This window comes from Bombina bombina, chromosome 11 (assembly GCF_027579735.1).
Source record: "Bombina bombina isolate aBomBom1 chromosome 11, aBomBom1.pri, whole genome shotgun sequence".
Lineage (NCBI taxonomy): Eukaryota > Metazoa > Chordata > Amphibia > Anura > Bombinatoridae > Bombina > Bombina bombina.
In genome coordinates, this window is record NC_069509.1 from 57,782,210 (window position 1) to 57,804,517 (window position 22,308).

The window sequence follows — 22,308 nt, forward strand, 5'->3', positions numbered from 1 at the left end:
CCCTGTAACTGGAAGGAACACGTAGAGAACTGAAGCTTAAAATGACCATGAAATACAGAATAATTGCATAATCAACAAATGCACAATAAAAGGTAATGTAACAGCACTTACTCTGAATTTGAAATGAATAGTAAATTTAAAATGTCTTTAATTTGATGGCCCCTGTATCATATGACCACCATCAGCCAATCACACACTCATATACGTATACGCTGTGAACTCCTGCACAGGCTCGCAGCATAATTTGATAATATAAATAAATTGGAAAGTGTTTTTTAATTTGTGTGTTCTATTTAAATCATGGTTGAAATATTTTGACTTTAGTTTTCCTTTAACTACAACTGCTCTCCTTTTATATAAGTATTTTGCTAACATCACATATAGAGCAATAATTGAATCTCTTTTTATGTTAAACATATAGCAGTTTTTTTACAGTTACGGCTCTTTTTCTGCAGTATTCATTCTTTACACCATTATTTGTGCACAAACTGTAAAAGGTTTCCTCATTTAGAAATATGGAGGTGGTCCTCCCAAGATGGCTGCTGCCAGACCGAAGTTAAACTACTCATTTGTGGCCCTACTGCTCATACACATTTCTACTACTTTTTTGGTGGCAGCCATCTTGGAATGGTCGCTACTGCATTTGTAAAGGAGGAAAACTTTGGTGGGCTTGTTACAAGTCCATGCCACTCCAAGGAGTCAATTTATCAAGCTCCGTACGGAGCTTGATGCCCCGTGTTTCCGGTGAGCCTTCAGGCTCCATAGCCTGTCCACCTGCTCTGAGGCGGCGGACAGAAATCAACCCGATCGAATACGATTGGGTTGATTGAAACCCCCTGCTAGCTGCCAATTGGCCGCGAATCTGCAGGGGGGCAGTATTGAACCAGCAGTTCACAAGAACTACTGGTGCAATGATAAATGCCGACAGCGTATGCTGTCGGCATTTATCAATGTGCGACGGACGTGATACGCTATATTGTATCATGTCCGTCCGCACAATAATAAATAGACCCCCAAGTCTCTTATCAGCATTACATCATGCACCAGATTGTTCTCCCCAGAGTTAGCTGCTGCTTGGTGGTTTTAAGAACAACAGCCTTTTGATAAATGCAGTTTGACCAGCACTGGGTGTAAATACTGAGTTTTTTTAAAAAACACACACAAATTGGACAATGAGGTGACTTGGACATTTTCTGTTAATACTGGAACAACTTTGCCTGTATCTGTTCACAAGCACTTAAAGGGACAGCCTAGTCCAAAATAAACTTTCATGATTCAGATAGAGAATGTAATTTAAAACAATTTTTCAATGTACTTTTATCACCAATTTTGCTTTGTTCTCTTGGTATTCTTAGTTGAAAGCTAAACCTAGGAGGTTTATATGCTAATTTTTAAGCCCTTGAAGTCTGCCTCTTCTCTCAGGGCATTTTGACAGTTTTTCACCACTAGAGGGTGTTAGTTCATGTGTGTCATATAGATAACACTGTGCTCACGCACGTGAAGTTCCAGTGAGCCAGTTTTGATTGGCTAAAATGGATGTCTGTCAAGAGAACTTAAATAAGGGGGCAGTTTGCAGAGGCTTAGATACAGGATAATCACTGAGGTAAAAAGTGTATTTATATAACTGTGTTGTTGGTTATGCAAAACTAGGGTATGGGTAATAAAGGGATTATCAATCTTTTTAAACAATAACAATTCTGGTGTAGACTGTCCCTTTAAGTGTTACTAGGACATTATATAGTATATGGTATGAGTCATCAATAGTGTTGTTTTGAATTAGCTTGTTCATATAACGCTGCTTCTAACCCGATGATGCAGTGATTTGTGTGCTCATAAAGCTATATGCATATACTTTGGCTATACTGGGAATTGTTCTTCTGTTAATGGTTTATAATTTGGTAATAGTATGTATTCTCTGAATAGACTGGAATGGTAAGGGTGTTAACATAAAGGTCTACTTTGTTTCACTTTTTATTTTTACTACAAGAACATTTACCTTATACAGTACATTCAGGGCTTTACTGCTTTAGGCTATACCTCTTAAAGTGAAGGTAAATTTTGATGCTAAAGTGCCCGGTTTTTAAAAATTTGATTAAAAACAGGGGCACTTTAAGTCATCAAAATTTACATTTCACTCCTGTTGTGAAAAAAAACTTACCATTTAATCTTGACAGCAGCTCCAGCTTCCTCCACTTGTCGCAAAGCCTCTTCCTGGGTCTAAAATGAGGAATCCGGCTTCCTCCAATCACAGCATTGAATCAGACATTGATTCCCCCGGGGGGAAGCCGTTATTGGAGGATGACCTATCCATCATTTCTGACATCAGAAATGGCTTGCGACGACCGGAGGAAGCTGGAGCGGCTGTCAAGTTTAAAAGGTAAGTATTTCTTCACAACGAGTGAAATGTAAATTTTGATGAATTAAAGTGCCCCAGTTTTTAATCGAATTTTTAAAAACCGCCACTTTAGCATCAAAATTTACCATCACTTTAATAGCCCCTGTAGAGCTGTCACTGCTTTTAAAGGAAAAAAAAATTGCAAAAAGAAAATGATCTAATGTGTTAGTTCTATGCAAGCAATAATGAAATGCTTTATGTGTTTAATCCCTACAAAGAGGTCACACACACAGTTAAATGTCACCTCCAGAGCAATAATGCACTACTGGGAGTAAGCTTAAAGGGGTAGTCTAGTCAAAATTAAACTTTCATGATTCAGATGGAGCATGCAACTTTAAGCAACTTTCTAATTTACTCCTATTATCAATTTCTCTTTGTTCTCTTGGTATCTTTATTTGAAAAATCAAGAATGTAAGCATAGGAGCCGGCCCATTTTTTGTTCAGCACCTGGGTAGCGCTGATTAGTGTCTAAATGTAGCCACCAATTAGCAAGCGCTACCCAGGTGCTGGACCAAAAATAGGTCTGCTCCTATGCTTACATTCAAATAAAGATACCAAGAACAAAAAAAAATTGATACTAGGAGTAAATTAGAAAGTTGCTTAAAATGACATGCTCTGACAAAATCTGAGTTAGTCTGGCTTAGAAAAAACACTAGAAGTAACTCAGACTTACCCTTCAGACTGGTAACGGAATCAATGAAATACTTAGGAATCAACATCCCAATTAATTTGAGGGACCTATATAAAGTAAATATAACTCCAATGCTTGTTTATTTAAAAGAAAGGCTTAAGGCCTGGCAAAACCTACCACTTTCAATATCTGGTCGGTCAGCTCTATTTAAAATGCTACTTCTCCCAAAGCTGCTTTACATCCTACAGAATGTCCCAGTAATTCTTTTCGAAAAAGATATACGGTCAATGAATTCATCAATTAGGCAATTTATTTGGCAGGGGAAAAGATCCAAGATAGCCCTTTCTAAACTGGCAGTACCAAGAGAGCTGGGAGGCCTAGCATTACCAAATTTAAGATCCTATAATTTATGTTTCCTAGCTCGCATAGTAGCGGACTGGTTATCCTCCAAGAATTATGTTTTAAATAATGAACTCGAACTTAACATATGTGAACCGTACTCACCAGTGGCTTTGGCGCACTTGGAACCTAGAGATCTTCCAATAAGCATTAAAGAACTTACATTTATCTTGAATCCTCTTAAAGCTTGGTCTAAGCTAACCAAATCTTTTTCAATAAGCTGTATAGCATCAAAATACCTTCCTTTGATCAGAAACCCTAATTTCCAACCAGGTCTAGACTCTTTGGTTTTTAAGAGATGGCACAATAAAGGATTGGATAAGGTTATTTACTTAGTTGACCAGCATAGAAAGTGTGTCAGGTCCTTTGAAGAGCTGAGGACTGAATTTAATTTGTCCAACAAAGACTTTTTTGCGTATCTGCAGATAAGGCATTATGTCGTTGATCTTGTCCATAAGATTGGATGGAGCTGGACTTTGGGCAAATTGGAAAATTGGCTAGTAATAACTAAAAATAGCTCTATGTCCATTGCTCCCTGTTATTATATGTTGGGCCTAAATAGAGGCACTTCTATGCTGGAGAATTTGGCTCTGACTTGGAATACCTTAATTCCACATAGTAACATTGAACCAAAAACTATTCAATCATCAGTAAATAAAATAATAAAAACGACTCTTTCTTCTAACTGGCGTGATGCACATCTAAAACTTTGCACAGGGCATACTTTACTCCGGAAAGGGGCCTAAGAGTCCGAAATTAGGAATTTAATAAATGCCCCAAATGTTCTTACTTGGCTGCAGACCTAATTCATATGTTCTGGCATTGCCCTAGACTGAGAAACTTATGGAGCAAACTAGAATACTGGCTTAAGAATAAACTGAAAATTGAATCATTAGCTCTGACTCTGTTCCAGGTCATACTATGTCTAAAATTTGAAGATAGGTGCCAGCCTAATGAGAAACTAGTAAACTTGTCTATTTTGGCTACTAGATACCTGATATGCAAAAAATGGAAATCGAGATCAATTCCATCCATCCCCGAAATTAGGAATCACTTAAAGAAACAATGTGTTTTAGAACAAAAAAATGCGAATATAGATAACGAACTAGATATAAGGAAATTCTTTGATAAATGGGCACCGTTCATTAAGATTCTCCCTGAGAGAGAGATTGACTATTTGATCTCTCCATTTAAGAATTTGGAGATGGTTCTGCTGGGTATTTGGTAGGCGGTGGGGGTCAGAGAGAATCGGGATCCTTCCTTCCCCTTTCCCCTTTTTTTCCTCCCTCTCCTCCCCCCCCCCTTTTTTTTTTTTTTTTTTTGCTTTTTGTTGTTTGTTTTCTTCTTTTTTTTTTTTTTTTTTCTCTTTCTTATAAATAATTAAAAAATCCCAACAATGAGTAATGAGCTAATGGGTAGATAATTCAGTTCAATTCTCTGTGTAGATGACTTGTAATATGCACTTTTTGTTTGCTTGATATTGTTTTTCTTTCTCTGTTTTTCTTTGGTGCTAACATAATATGTCTAACAACTGAAATATTGTTCGTTTTTTTTTTTTTTGTTATCATGAATTCTATACTTGTTGCTGGTTATAAATAAATGCCTTTAAAAAAAAATGACATGCTCTATCTGAATCATGAAAATTTAATTTTGACTAGACTATTCCTTTAACACATCTGGTGAGCCATTGGCAACAGGCATATGTGTGTAGCTACCCCTACCAACCACAAGCTAGCTTCCAAAAGTACATGCAGCTTCTGAACCTACCTAGGTAAGCTTTTTAACAAATTATACCAAAAGAACAAAGTACATTTGATGATAGAGGAAAAGATACATTTTGACTATCATGTCCCTTTTTGGAATACATGGCCATTTTTGTCACCTATGTTACATTAGAGTTTAAATTGTGTCACAAATGGTGCCTAATTTTTTCTTCTGCGCCTTTCACTATCTCTTTTTCAAAATTAGACATGCAATTTACATATTGAATTACTATAGTCATTATATATAATGTTTATATCCTGTGATTACCATTCATAGTGTAGAGCAGTGGTTCCATTTCATGTATGTAACACCATCTGTGTATTTGTGAGATTAATGACACCTCTTGATTTTTATATTGTGACACCCCAATAATTTTTTTATTGTAACACAATCAAGAAATTTAAATAAGGGGCAGCAAATTTGAGGTGAATAAAACAGCAGAGTTTGGGACAGATTAAGATGTAGGGAGTAAGATAGACCTTTATGTGAATTTCATACTATATCCATTTCACTCTTGCTAAACAAACAAATATTGTAGACACAATGGTCCAAAATCATTCTGGTGAAGTTAGATTTTCTATGGAAGCCCACAAGACGTTAGTAAAGATTCAACAATATGCAGATTATCACGCTCAAACTGCAAATGTATGTGCATCCAATGGCAAACTTTGTCATGTGACTAACAGTCTGCTGATCTGTGTCTCTTTATACAGGATGAGATGGTTGTTCCACAGAACAGGACCCGGTACTATCGAGAGTTCCTAGGGGTTTTGGGAGGGCGGAAAGTCAATTATGAGCTTGTGGGGGAACCAGTGCAAAATCTGTGTGAACAGCTCCCTATATACTGGGTGAAAAAAGGCGAGGGTAAGCCAAACGGAGGGGCACAAGAAACGCAAACAAATTCATTGCTGAGCAAAAAACAATAGTAAGATTCTCTAAGTGTCGTATTTATTGTAGATACAAAGTCAAACAATATACAACATAAAACTGGTAACACATAAATTCACATGTGATTTGGGCGAGCGCCTAGGGGCATGAAACCTAAACATTTTCTTTTGTGATTCAGAATTGAGAATGCAATTGTAAAAAAGTTTACATTTTACTTTTATTATCAAATTTGCATCGTTCTCATGTCATTCTTTGTTAAAGAGATATCCAGATAGGTAGCGTGCGCATGACTGTAGTGCAGCAGTACATGAAAGGAAATAGTGCTGCTATCTAGTGATTTTGCTAATGTATAACATATCTATTGTTGCAAAACTGCTGCCACATAATGCTGCAGACACGTGCACACTCCTGAGCTTACCTTCCTGCTTTTTAACAAAGAAAAACAAGAAAACAAAGGAAATTTGATAATAGAATTAAATTGGAAAGTTGTTGAAAATTGTATGGTCTGTCTAAACCATGAATGAACAATGTTGGGTTTTATGTCCCTTTAAATAAGAATAGTTGCTCGATAGCGAGCAAAATTTACTAGAATGTGTGACGTCAACAATAAGTAAAATGATCTACACTTTGATTTGTGTAATGCTCAAATGCCATAATCCAAACAGAAGCAGTGTAGGATCACAACATGAAAAAATATGAGCTTGCTGTACGAGGTAAGTTTATCCCCCTACCGGACGTGGGAAGATCACAACACCTTTTGGGAGCGGGGTAGGGTATTACTACAGACACTTAAAGGGACACTGAATCCAAATTTTTTCTTTTGTGATTCAGATAGAGCATGCAATTTTAAGCAACTTTCTAATTTACTCCTATTATCAATTTTTATTTGTTCTCTTGCTATCTTTATTTGAAAAAGAAGGCATCTAAGCTAAGGAGCCAGCCAATGTTTGGTTTAGAACACTGGACAGCACGTGTTTATTGGTGGGTGAATTTATCCACCATTCAGCAAGAACAACCCAGGTTGTTTTTAAAAAATGGACCGGCATCTAAACTTACATTCTTGCTTTTTAAAATAAAGATACCAAGAGAACGAAGAAAATTTGATAATAGGAGTAAATTAGAAAGTTGCTTAAAATTGCATGCTCTATCTGAATCATGAAAGAAAACATTTGGGTTCAGTGTCCCTTTAAGGATGCCCTCCAGGCAGTTTATATAACTCTGTTCCTGTCTTCGAGGTGGTGCCATGGCTGTTGATGGTCTACATCTGGAGCTGTTATCAGCAGGTGTTGGCACTTCCCCTTTACGTATTTCACAGATAGTCTATTTCTTAGTTTGCAGTAATATCCATAAAGAACAGTGTTTCTCAACCGCGGTCCTCAAGAACCTCCAACAAGCCAGGTTTTCATTAAAGGGACACTGTACACAAATTTTTTCTTTTGTAATTCAGATAGAGCATGCAATTTTAAGCAACTTTCTAATTTACTCCTATTATCAATTTTTCTTCGTTCTCTTGCTATCATTATTTGAAAAAGAAGGCATCTAAGCTTTTTTTTGGGTTTCAGTACTCTGGACAGCACTTTTTTATTGGTGGATAAATTTATCCACCAATCAGCAAGGACAACCCAGGTTGTTCACCAAAAATGGGCCGGTATCTAAACTTACATTCTTGCATTTCAAATAAAGATACCAAGAGAATGAAGAAAATTTGATAATAGGAGTAAATTAGAAAGTTGCTTAAAATGTCATGCTCAATCTGAATCACGAAAGAAAAATTTTGGGTACAGTGTCCCTTTAAAGCTGAACTAGATCACAGGTGAAATAATCAGCTGATGTGTGAGCTGGTTAGTTACCATGGTTACTGATCAGCTGATTATTTCACCTGTGCTCTAGTTCAGCTATAATGAAAACCTGGCTTGTTGGGGGTATTTGAGAACAGCGGTTGAGAACACTGTTCTTTATGGATATTACTGCACCACCTTGAAGACAGAAACTGAGTTATATATACTGCCTGGAGGACATCTAAGTGTCTGTAGTAATACCCCTTGGTTCAAGCAGATCCATACCATTTCTAGTCTTGTATTTAGTTTTACTGTGGGACAGTGTGCATTATCTTTGATAACTGAGTAAAATGATTTGCTATAAGGAACTATTTTACGGCTACATGTATCTATGACAGCCTGTCAGTCCCTTTCAGTACTACCTGTAGCAATAATAAAAACAGATTAGAACAGAATACCCGTATGCTAAATCACTTAAAAGTGATGCAGCATAACTGTAGGAAGCTGTCAAGAAAATATCACCTGAACATCTCTACCTAAAAAAAAATATTTACTTCAAAATTACTTCAGCTTCCCAGAGTAAGTGCTATTATTTATTTTTTTCATATAAAAATGAACATTGCAAATTGATGACGTACATTAAGTAAGATAATAAGACGTACAGAATTGACTTTGAAAGTAGACTTGACGTAAAGTGTTACAATTTGGTTCATAAGAACTTGTTATTTGCGTTACTCATGTTAATATTACATAATAAAGTTTTCCTTTTGAAGTATACATAATAATACAGGTGTTGATATTTGAGAGTACAATTTTATTTAAGTCAGGGAGAAGTTGTAATGAAATGACCAGGCGAGATCGCTATTTCTGAAACCATGATGTTTTTCGGGAGTTTCCCTTCCAATAGAATTCAACATCGAGGAAGAAGTCTAGTATTCCCATTTTAATATAGTGCAGCTTTTCTAATTGTAAGGTTTTTGTAGCTAGTTTCCATACTAGGATAGAGGGAATTTGAGTTGTTTTCCAATATCTTGGTATAAGGAGTTTGGCACTATTTAACATTATCTTGAATAGAGTTAATTGATATTGGCATGGAATTTAGGTTGGGTAAAAGAGTAGGACAAACAGGGCGGGATATGTTGATGGGGTCATGTAGGATTGTATTTATATGAAGTATTATTTGTGACCAAAATAATTTGAGTACTTTACAATGCCACCAAATATGGCTTATTGTCCCAATTTCACTGCATTCTCTCCAACAATTATCTGATGTAAAGGGATATATGGACTTTAGTCGCGTTGGTGTTAGATACCATCTTAGGAGCAATTTATAGTTTGCTTCAAATATAGATGCTGAAATCGAAGATTGTTTTGTGGACAAGAACATTTTGTGCCATTGTTGTGTGGTTATGTTAATATTAAGTTCTCTGTTCCAGGAGGTTGTGTAAGTGGGGAGGGTCCTAGATGTAATTTCAGATAAAATTTTATATGAGATTCCTAGGGGTCTATTTATGAAGCAGCGGATGCTGCTTCCCACCCTCTCCGCTTCAGTTCGGACTGAAGCGGAAGTTAAGAAGCAGCGGTCCTAAGACCACTACTCCTTAACTCGTCTGCCACCTCTGAGGTGGCGGACAGCAATCAGCACGATCGAATAAGATTGGGTTGAATGACACCCCCTGAATCTGCAGGGGACGGAATTGCAGCAGTAGTTCACTAGAACTGCTGGTGCAATGATAAATGCCGCACATACATAAATAGACCCCCTAGTGTGCCTTTTTAAGGATGTGTGTAGAACATAGAGTTTCAAATGGCGTCAAGAGTCTGTCAAAAGAGTCTTTGTTAGGTTGAAGATGTCAGGGATGTTGTCTGCTAATGTAATTCCTAGATATTTAATTGTTTTTGTGTTTGTATTGAAGAGTGTTAATCTGTTTATTTCATGTAGTTTCTGTGGAGTAGCTGATATGTTATAATTAATAGAAAAGTTAGACCATCTGCTGTAAGTGGTAAATTCAGACATGAGGGGTTGAATTGAAGAGATAGGTGAAGTCAGTGTCAATAAGATATTGTCTGCAAACAGTAATATTTTGTATTCTGTGGCATTAATTGTAAGGCCTTAAATGAGTTTGTTGTCTCTGATACGACAGGCTAGAGGTTCTATGGAGAGAGCAAATAATAGGGGGGATAAGGGGCAGCCTTGTCGGGTTCTGTTTAAAACTGGGAAGGTGGATGAGTGTGCCATTAATTCTGACCTTGGCTGTGGGATGAGAATATAACACGAAAATTTTATTTATTGAGGGTTGGGAAAAGCCAAAGTGAGACAGGGTGGCAGACATAAATGCCCAGTCCACCCCGTCAAAAGCTTTCTCTGCATCAATAGAGACAAAGATAGTTTGTGCCAAGGAGGATTTTGCCATATGCAGTAATTGTATAGCTCTGGTAGCATTGTCCTTGGATTCGTGTCCCAGAATTAAACCAGTTTGGTCGGGGTGTATGAGGTTTGATAATATTTTGTTCAACCTATTTGCTAGTATTTTCGTGTAAATTTTGACATCAATATTGATTAAAGATATCAGTCTGTAATTTTGAGGGTGGAGTGGTGATTTACCCTATTTAGGGATAACAGTAATGTGGGCTTCTAACATTTCTTTTGGAAAGGGGTGTTGATCAATTTTATTAAACATGTCAGTAAGCGAGCTAGCTAATATGTCTTTAAATCGGGAGTAATAGTGGGAGGTGAAGCCATCTGGGCATGGGGCTTTGCCGGTAGGGAGATTTGTAATGATGGAAAGAACTTCTGATAAGCTAATGGGGTCATCTAAACTGTCCCTGTCGGTTGATGATAATTTAGGAGTGCTTGCTGTAGATAATCCAACAGACCTGGTGGAGGGGTTGTTAAAGTTTGAGAGGGAGGGCTGGTTGAATACAATTTAGCATAATACTGTCGAAAGGTTTCAGCTATATTGTCATTTGTGGTGGAAGTTTTATTATTAACTGTCAAAGAATGTACATAAGTCTTGAATCTTTTTTTCTTTAGGTATCTGGCAAGGAGTTTACCAGATTCATTACTGTCTATGATATTTGGAACAAATTCCTAATTGTCTACGTGTATCTTGTAAACGTAATTAGGATAATAAGTCAGTTTTTGCTTCCTGTACTTTTTTTTCTAAAATACAGTCTTTGGGGTGGAGTTTGTGTTGTTTTTCAACTTGAGCTAAAGCGTCTGTCAGTTTAGTGTATTGTTGTCTGTGTAGTTTATTTAGTGTGGCCTTAGCTTTGATAAGTTATCCACGAATTGTACATTTATGAGCTTGTCATGTAGTAAAATGGTCAGTTTAGATGGGATTGTTAACGGAAAAAAATTCTTGTAAGTTGGTTTGTATTTGTTGGGTGATTGGGGGATGTACGAAAATAGTACCATCGCGTCTCCATATGTCTTCATATGTAGGTTGTAGGCCAGTTCATGAGGCAGGACATTGCTGAGTGGTCAGACCATGTTATATGTGAGATTTGGGATTTAGTAATTAAAGCAAGGCCTATATGGTCTGTAAATATATAATCTAACCTAAAATATCGTTTGTGGGGGACGAGAAAAACGTGTAATCTCTTTTGGTAGGATGGTGAGTGCGCCATTTGTCGAATGTGGGAAATGTTAGTAATGCTTTCCATACTGATTTAATTGAATGATTTGATAGGTGTGAGGTTTCATTGGATGTATCTAATTTAGGATCTAAAGGGAGGTTAAAGTTGCCTCCAATAAAGAGGGGACCCTTAGATGTGTCTAAGACTTTATTCATTATTATTTTAAAGAAAGTGGCATGGGCTATATGTGGATGATAAATATTAACTTAGGTGATAGGCCTGTTATATAGGTGGCCAACTAGTATCAGGAATCTTCCCTCTGGATTGGTGTCTTCTGAACGTTTTTCAAAGAGAATATCTTTGTTGAAAAATATTGCGACTCCATTCGTTTTTTTGGGAATTGGAGCAAAACAATTGAGTGGGGTAATGAAATTTTGAGATATGTGAATGGTCCGATTCTAAAAGGTGTGTCTCTTGCAGGAATAGAATATCAGCTTTCTTTTTATGAAAATCATTTAATACTATGGAGCATTTGTAGGGTGTTCGAAAGACTTTCACATTTTGAGTGTATATGCTAAGGGGTTTAGTGTGGGGGGTGGATTGGGGAAACATCATGGTTCAAAGAATAGAAAATTGGAGCAATCTCACCTGGTCTCTGCCGTGTAAAAGTGGTTGAGGTAGTGTTTCATATATTGCTTTAACTTGGAGAACTGAGTAAACCTGTAATTGTTGTGAGAAAAACATGAGAGAATGAGACAAGTAACATTTCCATTAATTTCGTCAATATTGTAGGTCTTTTGTATCATTAAGGCTAGTACGTCATGTAATAATGAAAAAAATATAAACATATCAAACTTACAAACGTAAGAACAAAAAAAATTAAGAAAATAGGGAGAAAAAACATTGAAAAGGGAAAAAGAGAGAGAAAAACAAAAGGGTAGGGAGGGTATTCAGGTTGAGGACCAAGACTTCTCAGCTCTGTAGTGGGGGAGGGGGGATATGGGATTGGGTAAGTAGAGGGGAGGAAAGGGGACTGGGTGAGTAGGGAATAGGATGTGGAATTAAGGGTAGTATGGAAGGGGGATATTGTAGTTACCCAATGTATTAAACATTTTACGAGTGAGTAAAATAATTTTTTTTAACTATGTAAATGTAAACATTTCTGAGAGTAATAGGAGAAAAAAAAAAAAGAGGTCATATACTCAGGTTGCAACAGTGTTTGAGTGAGAGAGTCCTAGGTTTTGTCTTGTTCTGGATCTTGTTTTTGCAACTTTGCTCTCTTTTGTTTAGGAGCCACATCTGCTGCAAGTTGCTTGGGGGTGTTGTGTTCCATTAAGAAAGGCAAATCTTTATGTGCCGCAGATGTAGATGTTTGTTGGAGATCTGGTATAGAGAGTCCTAATGAAGTACAGATGGTTGGTATTTCTTTGGTGGATTTGCAGGACAATCTTTTTCCCATATAGATTATGGATAGTGCAAATGGAAAGTTCCAACGGTATGGGATTTTCTTTTCCCTCAAAATGGTGGTTAATGGAGAGAGTTCTTTTCGACGTTGGAGTGTGTAGGTTGAGAAATCTGAGAAGACTTGTATCCGGTTGTTCTGAAATTGAAAGTTTGGATGTTTTCTTGCTGAAGATAAGATAAGTTCTTTGTCTGTGTAGCTTAGAAAGTATGCTATGAAATCACGAGGTAGTTGGTCCGGCTTAAGTTTAGACTTAAGGGCTCTATGGATTATTTATATGCGAATGTTGTCTATGTCAGAGGAATCTTCATCTGTAAAGGCTTTAATCAGGTCTATGACATATAGCTGGAGTAAGTCTGGGGGGATGATTTCAGGAATTCCACGGAATCTCAAATTATTTCTTCGGCCTCGGTTTTCGAGGTCATCAATTTTATCTTTCAGTTCTGCAATCTGTTGGTCTTGTTGTGCTACTAGTAGGACGGTGGAATCAATACCTTTAGCAAATAGGTCTCTTTCAACCTTTAGAGCCTCCACTTGAAAGCCAAGTTTGTTGATATCTTGTTTGAGAGTGGCAAATTCTTCTTTAAGGCTAGTGACAACTCTAGTAATCATCTCATCCATGTCTAATTTTGTAGGTAGCGACATAAAGTCTGCTTTAGTAAGCATTGCAGAAGTGTCCAATGTTGGTGAAGTTCCTGTTTCTGCTGCCATTATAGGGGGCTATACTTGTGTGAGTTTCTGAGGGTGTAGATGATTTGAAATATGAAGTCATGCTGGATTTTTGTGCAGATGACTGTCGTTGAAGTTTGTCTGGCTTGACCGGGTTTTTGGACGCCATAGTGTGGTAGCTTAGATGTGTGTTGACCCAAAGGATATAAAAGTGAACTTAGTTAGTAGGTTTGCAGTCAGCGACCCCTAAGTTGATAGTAGTTATATAGATATATTGCTGATTAACAGATAAAGAGAAAATGTGGTGTTTTCCAGCAGTGGTAATATAGGGATAGCTTCTTACATACAAATTTGGCGGTCTCTAGTGGTATTATGTGGCAGTAAACAGCTTTATGGTATTGATAGTCTCTATCAGCAGATTTTTTATATTGCAAAAATGCAGCTTTTATAGCAAGATGTCCAGTATAAATATTAGGAAACAAGTACTGCACCGTTTAATGAGTCATATAAAGCTAAATATTCAGTAAAACAAGTGCTTGAGTTCCTTATGCATCGTGTTCTGATAACACATGGAATTCGTTATATTATGCTGTGTGCTATAAGTGAAAGAGCCTGCATGGTCTTCTCTGATTTAGTTGTTTGTTTCAGTTTAAGCTTATATATACATAATATCCTTGTTTAGCTTGTCCAGCTGAGTACGTGTGGTATTTGTCTCTTTAAGAGATTGTCAGCAGCGTTCGATGTTTAAAAGACTCACGAGGTGAATTTTGCTGCGCCATGTGTCTCTGGGAGTCTCAGATGGGCCGCATGAGAAACGGATCTTTTCAGCCGTTGTAGGCGGTTTGTGAGGGTCGCTGACACCTTCAAAAATGTCCGTTGGTGTTACGGAGCTTCACCGCTACTATTGTGGTGGTCAGGGAGGGTAGCTGGCTATGTAGAGGAGTGTTGGTCCTGCTCCTGGCATCGGAGTTCCGTGTTAAGCGGCCATCTTGGATCTCCGCTCGGCCCCGCCCCCAAGTGCTATTATTTTTACTGTCATCATAGTGAAAAAATAAATAAAACAATAAATCATCAGTGATGAGTTCACACTTTGCTTTACTGATCTTGCGGGACCATAATCTTGCAACCTTTCATAGTAAACTTCCTTAATCTGACGAGGGAAATAAAATGACTGTGTATATTCTTTATCCTTTTGTGTGACCAGATAGGCACAGTTATAAATAAGCAGCTGCACTGATCAAGCAAGATGCACTCCAGTATCTTTGGAAGCAGTGAAAAAAATATAGTTTTCAGAATTAAATTACAGGAAAAAATTGGCAAAATAAATAATTTTTAGTTATTTTAAATGTCCCTTTAATGTCACATATGGCATTACTGAACTATATAAGTCTGGTACTATCCAATAAGACAGTCCAGTCCTGAGATATCAGGCATTACTCTTCTGAGCAAGAGGTAAAGCAAATTCCAGCCATATGTTTCAGCCTCATAGGTGTGATTAATGACGTACAGCTGAATAGTTGTATACACTGGGAAGTCGGTCATTTGCCTACACAACAAAACAAGACTCAGTCAACTAGGAACAAATATAACATTATTAATGGTTGTGCGGCATGCTGCCCACCAATGACCTGTCAATACCTGGACCTCTCTATAAGCAAACAAAAACAAAAGTGAGTGTTTAATGATGAAAATGTAAATACCAAGAGGTTTGTGAGCCCATAAGCATATAACTGCTATAGCAATAACATGTATCAGGTTAATAAATGATCAGAAAGAAGGAAAGCTTTTAAAAATGTGAGCAGCTAATGTGCTCATCAATATGGTATTCGCTCTGGGATATAAACATACACAAGAGCAGTCATGTACAGGAGGGTACATAGGTACCTGCCCAGGGTGCCATCTTCTCTAGGCAATAGTTACAATAATGTGATGGGTGGGCACAGCCCAGCAATCAAGCTGCCATGTTGTATGGTTTAAAGCTGACCCCTTTCATCTCATATTGTATAATAATAAATTATTAGTACTCGCCTAACACTCTTACTCTCTCTATTGACCATTACATCTAAATTACTTTCCCTCTTTTTTCTCCCATTTAAAAAGACATTGTATTCATTTGTTATAAAAGAGCAACATTTACATGTTTCTATGCATGTGCATTCGTCATTTGTTTGGCTAAATGATTGACATATGCACATGCCTACATTCAGCAAGTAGCGGCATTGGGCTCTTTTCGGAGCGGCATTTGGCTCTTTTCAGAATCTGCTCCTTTGTCAGAATCTGCTACCTCTGACTGTGCATGCTCTGTATGACGTAATCACACTCCACATATGTTAAATAGGAATGTGTGGAATGCGATTATGTAAATCAGCAACACGCGCATTCAGAGGTAGCAGGTTCTGACAAGGAAGTTGTGTCGGATCTTGCTGCTGCTACCCATGTGCTGTTTAAATTGAATACTGTTAATAAAATTAAAAGTGCATATTATATATACAGTATATACACACATACACGACACAGTTCAATGACTTGTCACGGTGATGAAAAATACGACGATGAAAGCATATTGTGATTGAACTTTGTCCTATATATATATATATATATATATATATATACACACATATATATACACACACATACATAGTATATATTTTATATGCACTTTTAATTTGTCAGTATTGTATTTGACAGTATTCAATTTCAACAGCGCATGCGCGCATCTCATAATGGTAGCAAAATCCGACAACTTCTTTGTCAGAATCTGCTACCTCTAAATGCGCATGCGGCTGATTTACATAATCGCATTCCACACATTCCTATTTAACATATGTGGAGAGCGATAAACTCATACAGAGCATGCACAATCAGAGGTAGCAGATTCTGACAAAGGAGCAGAATATGATAGACCACCGGTGTTCTGTCAATTTTTGCTACCTCCCTCACTGCGCATGCGTGAAATTACGTCACAGCATTCCACATATGTTGTAAATTAATGTGTGGAATGCAGTGATGTGAGTGTATGAGCAGTAAAAGAGGTAGCAAAAATCGACAGACATAAGTTACTCTCCGTACATTTACAGTCACCGCACTGAAAACAGCTAGGCAGGAACACGCTATTTTATAAAGCGTTCTTGCTTGATGTCTGTGCATTAACCTTTTATATTCTCAGTTACACTTCTGAAAAAGAATAATTTAAATAAATGCAGAAATAATAACGATTTGTTGTCAGTCTGAATCGGTAAACATTGTCACACATGGGATATCTTGTATTTTATTACACAATAATGTATTCCTGGGCAGGCACAGTGAGTTTCCCTACCCGTTGAATTCTGCTACCCCTCTCAGCGCGCATATGTGGAACGCAATGATGTGCGCGCACTCACACTGAGAGGGGTAGCAAAAATCGTCAGAACACCGTATTTGTGTCAAAGTGCAACACACAAAGCTATGTGCAAATCCAGATCTTTGTGTGTTGCATTTTCACAAGAAAAAATACGGCTCCAAAAAGAGCCAAATGGCGATATCTGCTGCAAGATTGGTCACTGGCTTGTCTAGTTTCCGTCTCTCTTTCTTCTGTCTCTCCTGCCTGCTCTCCCTCTTTTAAGGACAGTTTCATCCACTCCCTCCAACCTCACTGTACCACTGCTTTCACCACTATATCTGTACCCACTATCCATCCCCCCAGATATTTAAACTCTTTACTTCCTGTGCTCTACCCCCCTATTGCCTTATTTGTCATATTAATGAATAAAACACGGAACACTAATTCTGAACTTGTTCTCTGGTCTTTGTAGGTCCTGGAAGACAACGTCTCATTTACCTCTGCATTGATATCTGTTTCCCTAACAACATCTGCGTATCTGTTTGCTTTTATTACCTGCCTGACTAACTCATGAACACGCAGCGGGTGCCATTACCTCCCTCTGCTTGGCACTCTTATGTGGCAGGATTTGCACAAGGATCACACTTATCACTTTAGGAATTCATGGTTTGTGTTACATAAGATATAACCTTCTTTGTAGTGCTGGGCAGTTTCTGAATGACCCATAACAACAGTTCCACTGATGCCAGAGTAATATTCTACATGTTGTAGATAACTAAACAGAGATATAACAAACCCAGCAACTTTATGCAGCTTGATAGAAAACTCTTCTTTTTGATTGGAGTGATCCATATACATTTTGGTGATTGCGATTTTGATGGATGTGATCAATGATTCCATTTTATACCTCCACAGTGTATTTTCATGTATGGTGGCGTACATTTAATAAAGTTTGCTGATGTAACTTGTGCTTTGCTTACTTTGTGATCTTTAACTATATAAAGGAACACAGAATTCCAATTGCTCTTTGTTGCATTTAAAATATGCCATTTCAGAAAACATTTATTAAAAAAAAAAAAGGTTCCTGTGTTGAATACAACTACATATGATGCTTATCAGTGTCCATGAATACTGATGTTGGAGTTGTCATCAGCCAATGAGCTATTGACATACAATATATATATATATATATATATATATATATATATATATATATATATATATATATATACACACACACATACATACATACATATATATAGCAGCAAAACACTTTTATCAATAACAGGTATTCCTCAAACAAGGCATTTTAAACAAGTAAACGTTACACTATAGCAGAGAATGCTAATATAGGGCTAGATAACAAGTGGAGAGTTATTTGATGCTCTGTTAGAGCGTTACCTGCGCTAGATGTTAGCTTTTTTTGTGCTTTGGGTTGTGCTCGTATTATGATTTGTAAGTAAACTGTTTTTACTTGCACGCTAACCCGACACCCGTAAAAAGCCGCGCGATAACCCATTCCCCCATAGAAGTCAATGGAGCAAAAAACCTAACACCCTACTCGCTTGCAAACACGATCGCATATTCTTAAGTGCGCTAACCCATGAAAATATGAATACTTCACATTCCAATTGTTCTTCACATAGAAGAATATGTTCTCTTTATTCATAGATATTTATATGATCTGTTTTGGTAACATATTTACACACATATATATATATATATTAAAAAAGATAATATATATACACTGTATATATATATATATGTATAGATATATACAGATATATAGGAACCACCTAGCTACTTCATAGTGCCACCCGGGCTACTTCATACTGCCACCTGGATGGCAACATTTTCTGTGGAGAACACTGTAGTTCATTCTATTATTGTAGTAGTGCTTGATCCCCTGCAAATGGCTTAAATAGATAAATAAAGTCAGCTTCAGTTTCCAATGTGCTATTGGTCCAGAGCTGAACAAGGCACCAAGCCAATCACTCTCCGTGTTCAGCAGGATCAGCAGTGCATTGCTGCTTCAGAGTTAAACAGCTGGGTACGACTGAAACAACACGGTTATTACTCACCATGCTATTATAGTATTAGGAGTCCCTCAGGGATTGTCTTAAAGGCATTTTTCCCTTTGGAACTGTTTATCTCATTAAGGGGAGTTAAATAATATTCATATGTTAAAACTACAAAAATGTAACACTTCCACTCTCTATTCTGTGAGCTAAAGTGAAGTGCAAGGTACAGTCAGCAATGTCACTGATCTGTTAATCCCCCCAGCTGTATTTTAGGCGTATTTATACTGCAATTAACATGCTTAAAGGGACAGTATACACAAATTTCCATATAACTGCATATAATAGACACTACTATAAAGAAGAATCTGCACAAATACTGATCTAACAATCCAGTATAAAACATTTTAAAAATACTTAGAATCTCCCAGTTTAGCACTGCTGATGAGGTTAGGCTGGGGCACCCAGTGATAGGGGCTGGGGAAACAGAAACAGCAGACACGCCCCCCCCCCCCCTGCTTATGGAAAGACTCAATAGACAAACAGGACCCAGGAGGAATCTGTAGACATCAGTATACATCTGATACTTTGGGACTTGGTGAGGAGTCTGAAAATCAGCAAAATCTTATTAAAAAGTAATCAAAATTATAAATTGTTACAAAAACACTCCCAGATGGGCTATATAAATGAATCATCTACAAAACATTAATGCAAAGAAAAGGCTTGTGCACAGTGTCCCTTTAATACTTATTAGGATAAATAACTAATGCATTATTCCTCTCTCTTTAATTATAATCATGTCTGGATAGCTCTATCTAGCAAATACACACAACGCATTGAATACACACTCTAAAAGTCACAAAACTGAGGGCAGATATAAAACCCATGAGAAAAGTCAGACACAGTAAAGCCCTTGTCTATTTGCAGGTGAGCAGCTAAAAACAGCCATACAAAGGGAATGGTATCCCTCCCCAGAATACGCAGTAAGCACACAATATCAGGGGGGAAGCTAGTGTATTTAATATGTCCCAGAGAACTGTGAAATACAACTGGAAATAAGATATGGTTAACAATAAGGTACAGTGTAAGTAATTATGTACACACACACACACATTATATATATATAAATAACATCTTAAAATAGTACCAAACAGACGCTGGAAGAAATGGTCAAATCACCCGTTTTATTTACACAATTTGAATATATGTTAACGAGTACAAAGGTGCCCCTGCAGCATACAATAAACAACTTTGTTGTAAAGAACTGCAGTGGCATCTATAACTGTGTTGTATTCACATTTTTCTCTTCCACGTCTGGATTATAAGGAAGGCCCTCCCAATGGCCATAAAATGGATTCACTGTTAAATTATCTGGTAATAAAGATGTGCCATCACAAGCCATGTCCAACTGCAGAGCTCGCTTTTCTGGTAACCAGATGTTGTGCAAGCACCTTCAATGGTACAATCATTTTGACCTTGGGTCCAATAAAAGTTCTGTGATGCCCAAGTAGGCATAATTACCCCAATACACTATCATTAAAAGCCAGGCACACCACTGCCTTCTGATGCCCGCTGTACTCCCGTTTAATCTCGCCAGTCTCAACACACCAGAGCCGCGCCAGGTTATCCGAGGATGCTGGAAGAAACAGTATATTGCAAGCAGTTATGTTGTGTCATGATAACTGATCAATGCATCATACGAATAACAACATTAATGGGACACTTAAAGGGACATAATACTCATATGCTAAATCACTTGAAACTGATGCAGTATAACTGTAAAAAGCTGACAGGAAAATACCACCTGAGCATCTCTATGTAAAAAAGGAAGATATTTTACCTCACAATCTCCTCAGCTCAGCAGAGTAAGTTCTGTGTAAAAAGTTATACTTCACTTGCTCCCAGCTGCAGGTAAAAAAAAAATAAAAAAAATGAAGAAATGAACAGCAGCCAATCAGCATCAGCAGTGCTGAGGTCATGAACTTTTACTGTGATCTCATGAGATTTGACTTAACTCTCATGAGATTTCATAGTAAGCTTCCTTTACCTGATTGGTGAAATAAGATGAGAGTGCATGATGCTCATCCCTTCAGTTGTCCCGGGACAGACATACTAAAATGCTGCTTAGAAATCCTTTACAATGGGAGGTGGCTACTGAGGAACTTTTGAGGTAAAATATCTTTCTTTTTTACATAGAGATGTTCAGGAGATATTTTCTAGTCCGCTTTTTACAGCTATACTGCATCACTTTCAAGTGTTTAAACATTTGGGTATTATGGCCCTTTAAGTCAAAACAAACTTTAATCATTCAGAAAGAGCAGCAGTTTTAAGACATTTTCCAGTTTACTACTATTATCAAATTTTGAAGTCCTTTTATATGCACACTTTCTGGGGAACAAGATCCTACTGAGCATCTGCACAAGCTCACAGGGTATACGTATACTAGTCTGTGATTGGCTGATGTCTGTCACATGGTAAAGGAGGTCAGAAAATGTGAGAAAAAATAAATAAATTTGTCAGAAAAAAATCTAATGCTTCTTTAAAATTCAGAGTAAGTGTTAAATCATTGTCTTGTTATTATGTACTTGTTAATTATGTAATTCTCCTGCATTGAGTGGCCCTTTATCAAGTTAAAAGGGACTTAAAACTATTTTATTTTTTATTCAGATAGTGTGCAATTTAAAATAAAAAAGGAACAAAAAAACATAATTTATGTAAGAACTTACCTGATAAATTCATTTCTTTCATATTAGCAAGAGTCCATGAGCTAGTGACGTATGGGATATACATTCCTACCAGGAGGGGCAAAGTTTCCCAAACCTCAAAATGCCTATAAATACACCCCTCACCACACCCACAATTCAGTTTAACGAATAGCCAAGAAGTGGGGTGATAAAAAAGTGCGAAAGCATAAAAAATAAGGAATTGGAATAATTGTGCTTTATACAAAATCATAACCACCACAAAAAAAGGGCGGGCCTCATGGACTCTTGCTAATATGAAAGAAATGAATTTATCAGGTAAGTTCTTACATAAATTATGTTTTCTTTCATGTAATTAGCAAGAGTCCATGAGCTAGTGACGTATGGGATAATGACTACCCAAGATGTGGATCTTTCCACACAAGAGTCACTAGAGAGGGAGGGATAAAATAAAGACAGCCAATTCCTGCTGAAAATAATCCACACCCAAAATAAAGTTTAAAGAAAAACATAACTGAAACCGCTGCCTGAAGTACTTTTCTACCAAAAACTGCTTCAGAAGAAGAAAATACATCAAAATGGTAGAATTTAGTAAAAGTATGCAAAGAGGACCAAGTTGCTGCTTTGCAAATCTGGTCAACCGAAGCTTCATTCCTAAACGCCCAGGAAGTAGAAACTGACCTAGTAGAATGAGCTGTAATTCT

The 22,308-nt window shown here is 37.2% G+C and overlaps 1 protein-coding gene across 2 annotated transcripts in view; it reads right to left on the reverse strand.

Annotated features, from left to right (window-relative positions):
* Window positions 1-20,066: 20,066 nt before the first annotated feature.
* The window catches only part of MLST8 (MTOR associated protein, LST8 homolog), a 35,556-nt gene continuing 33,314 nt past the window's right edge, over window positions 20,067-22,308 (reverse strand). For both annotated transcript variants that reach the window (XM_053695216.1, XM_053695215.1), the window contains exon 9: window positions 20,067-20,538. In XM_053695216.1, coding sequence (XP_053551191.1) covers window positions 20,420-20,538 — 119 coding nt within the window. In that variant the 3' untranslated portion in view covers window positions 20,067-20,419. The remainder of the gene's footprint in view (window positions 20,539-22,308) is intronic.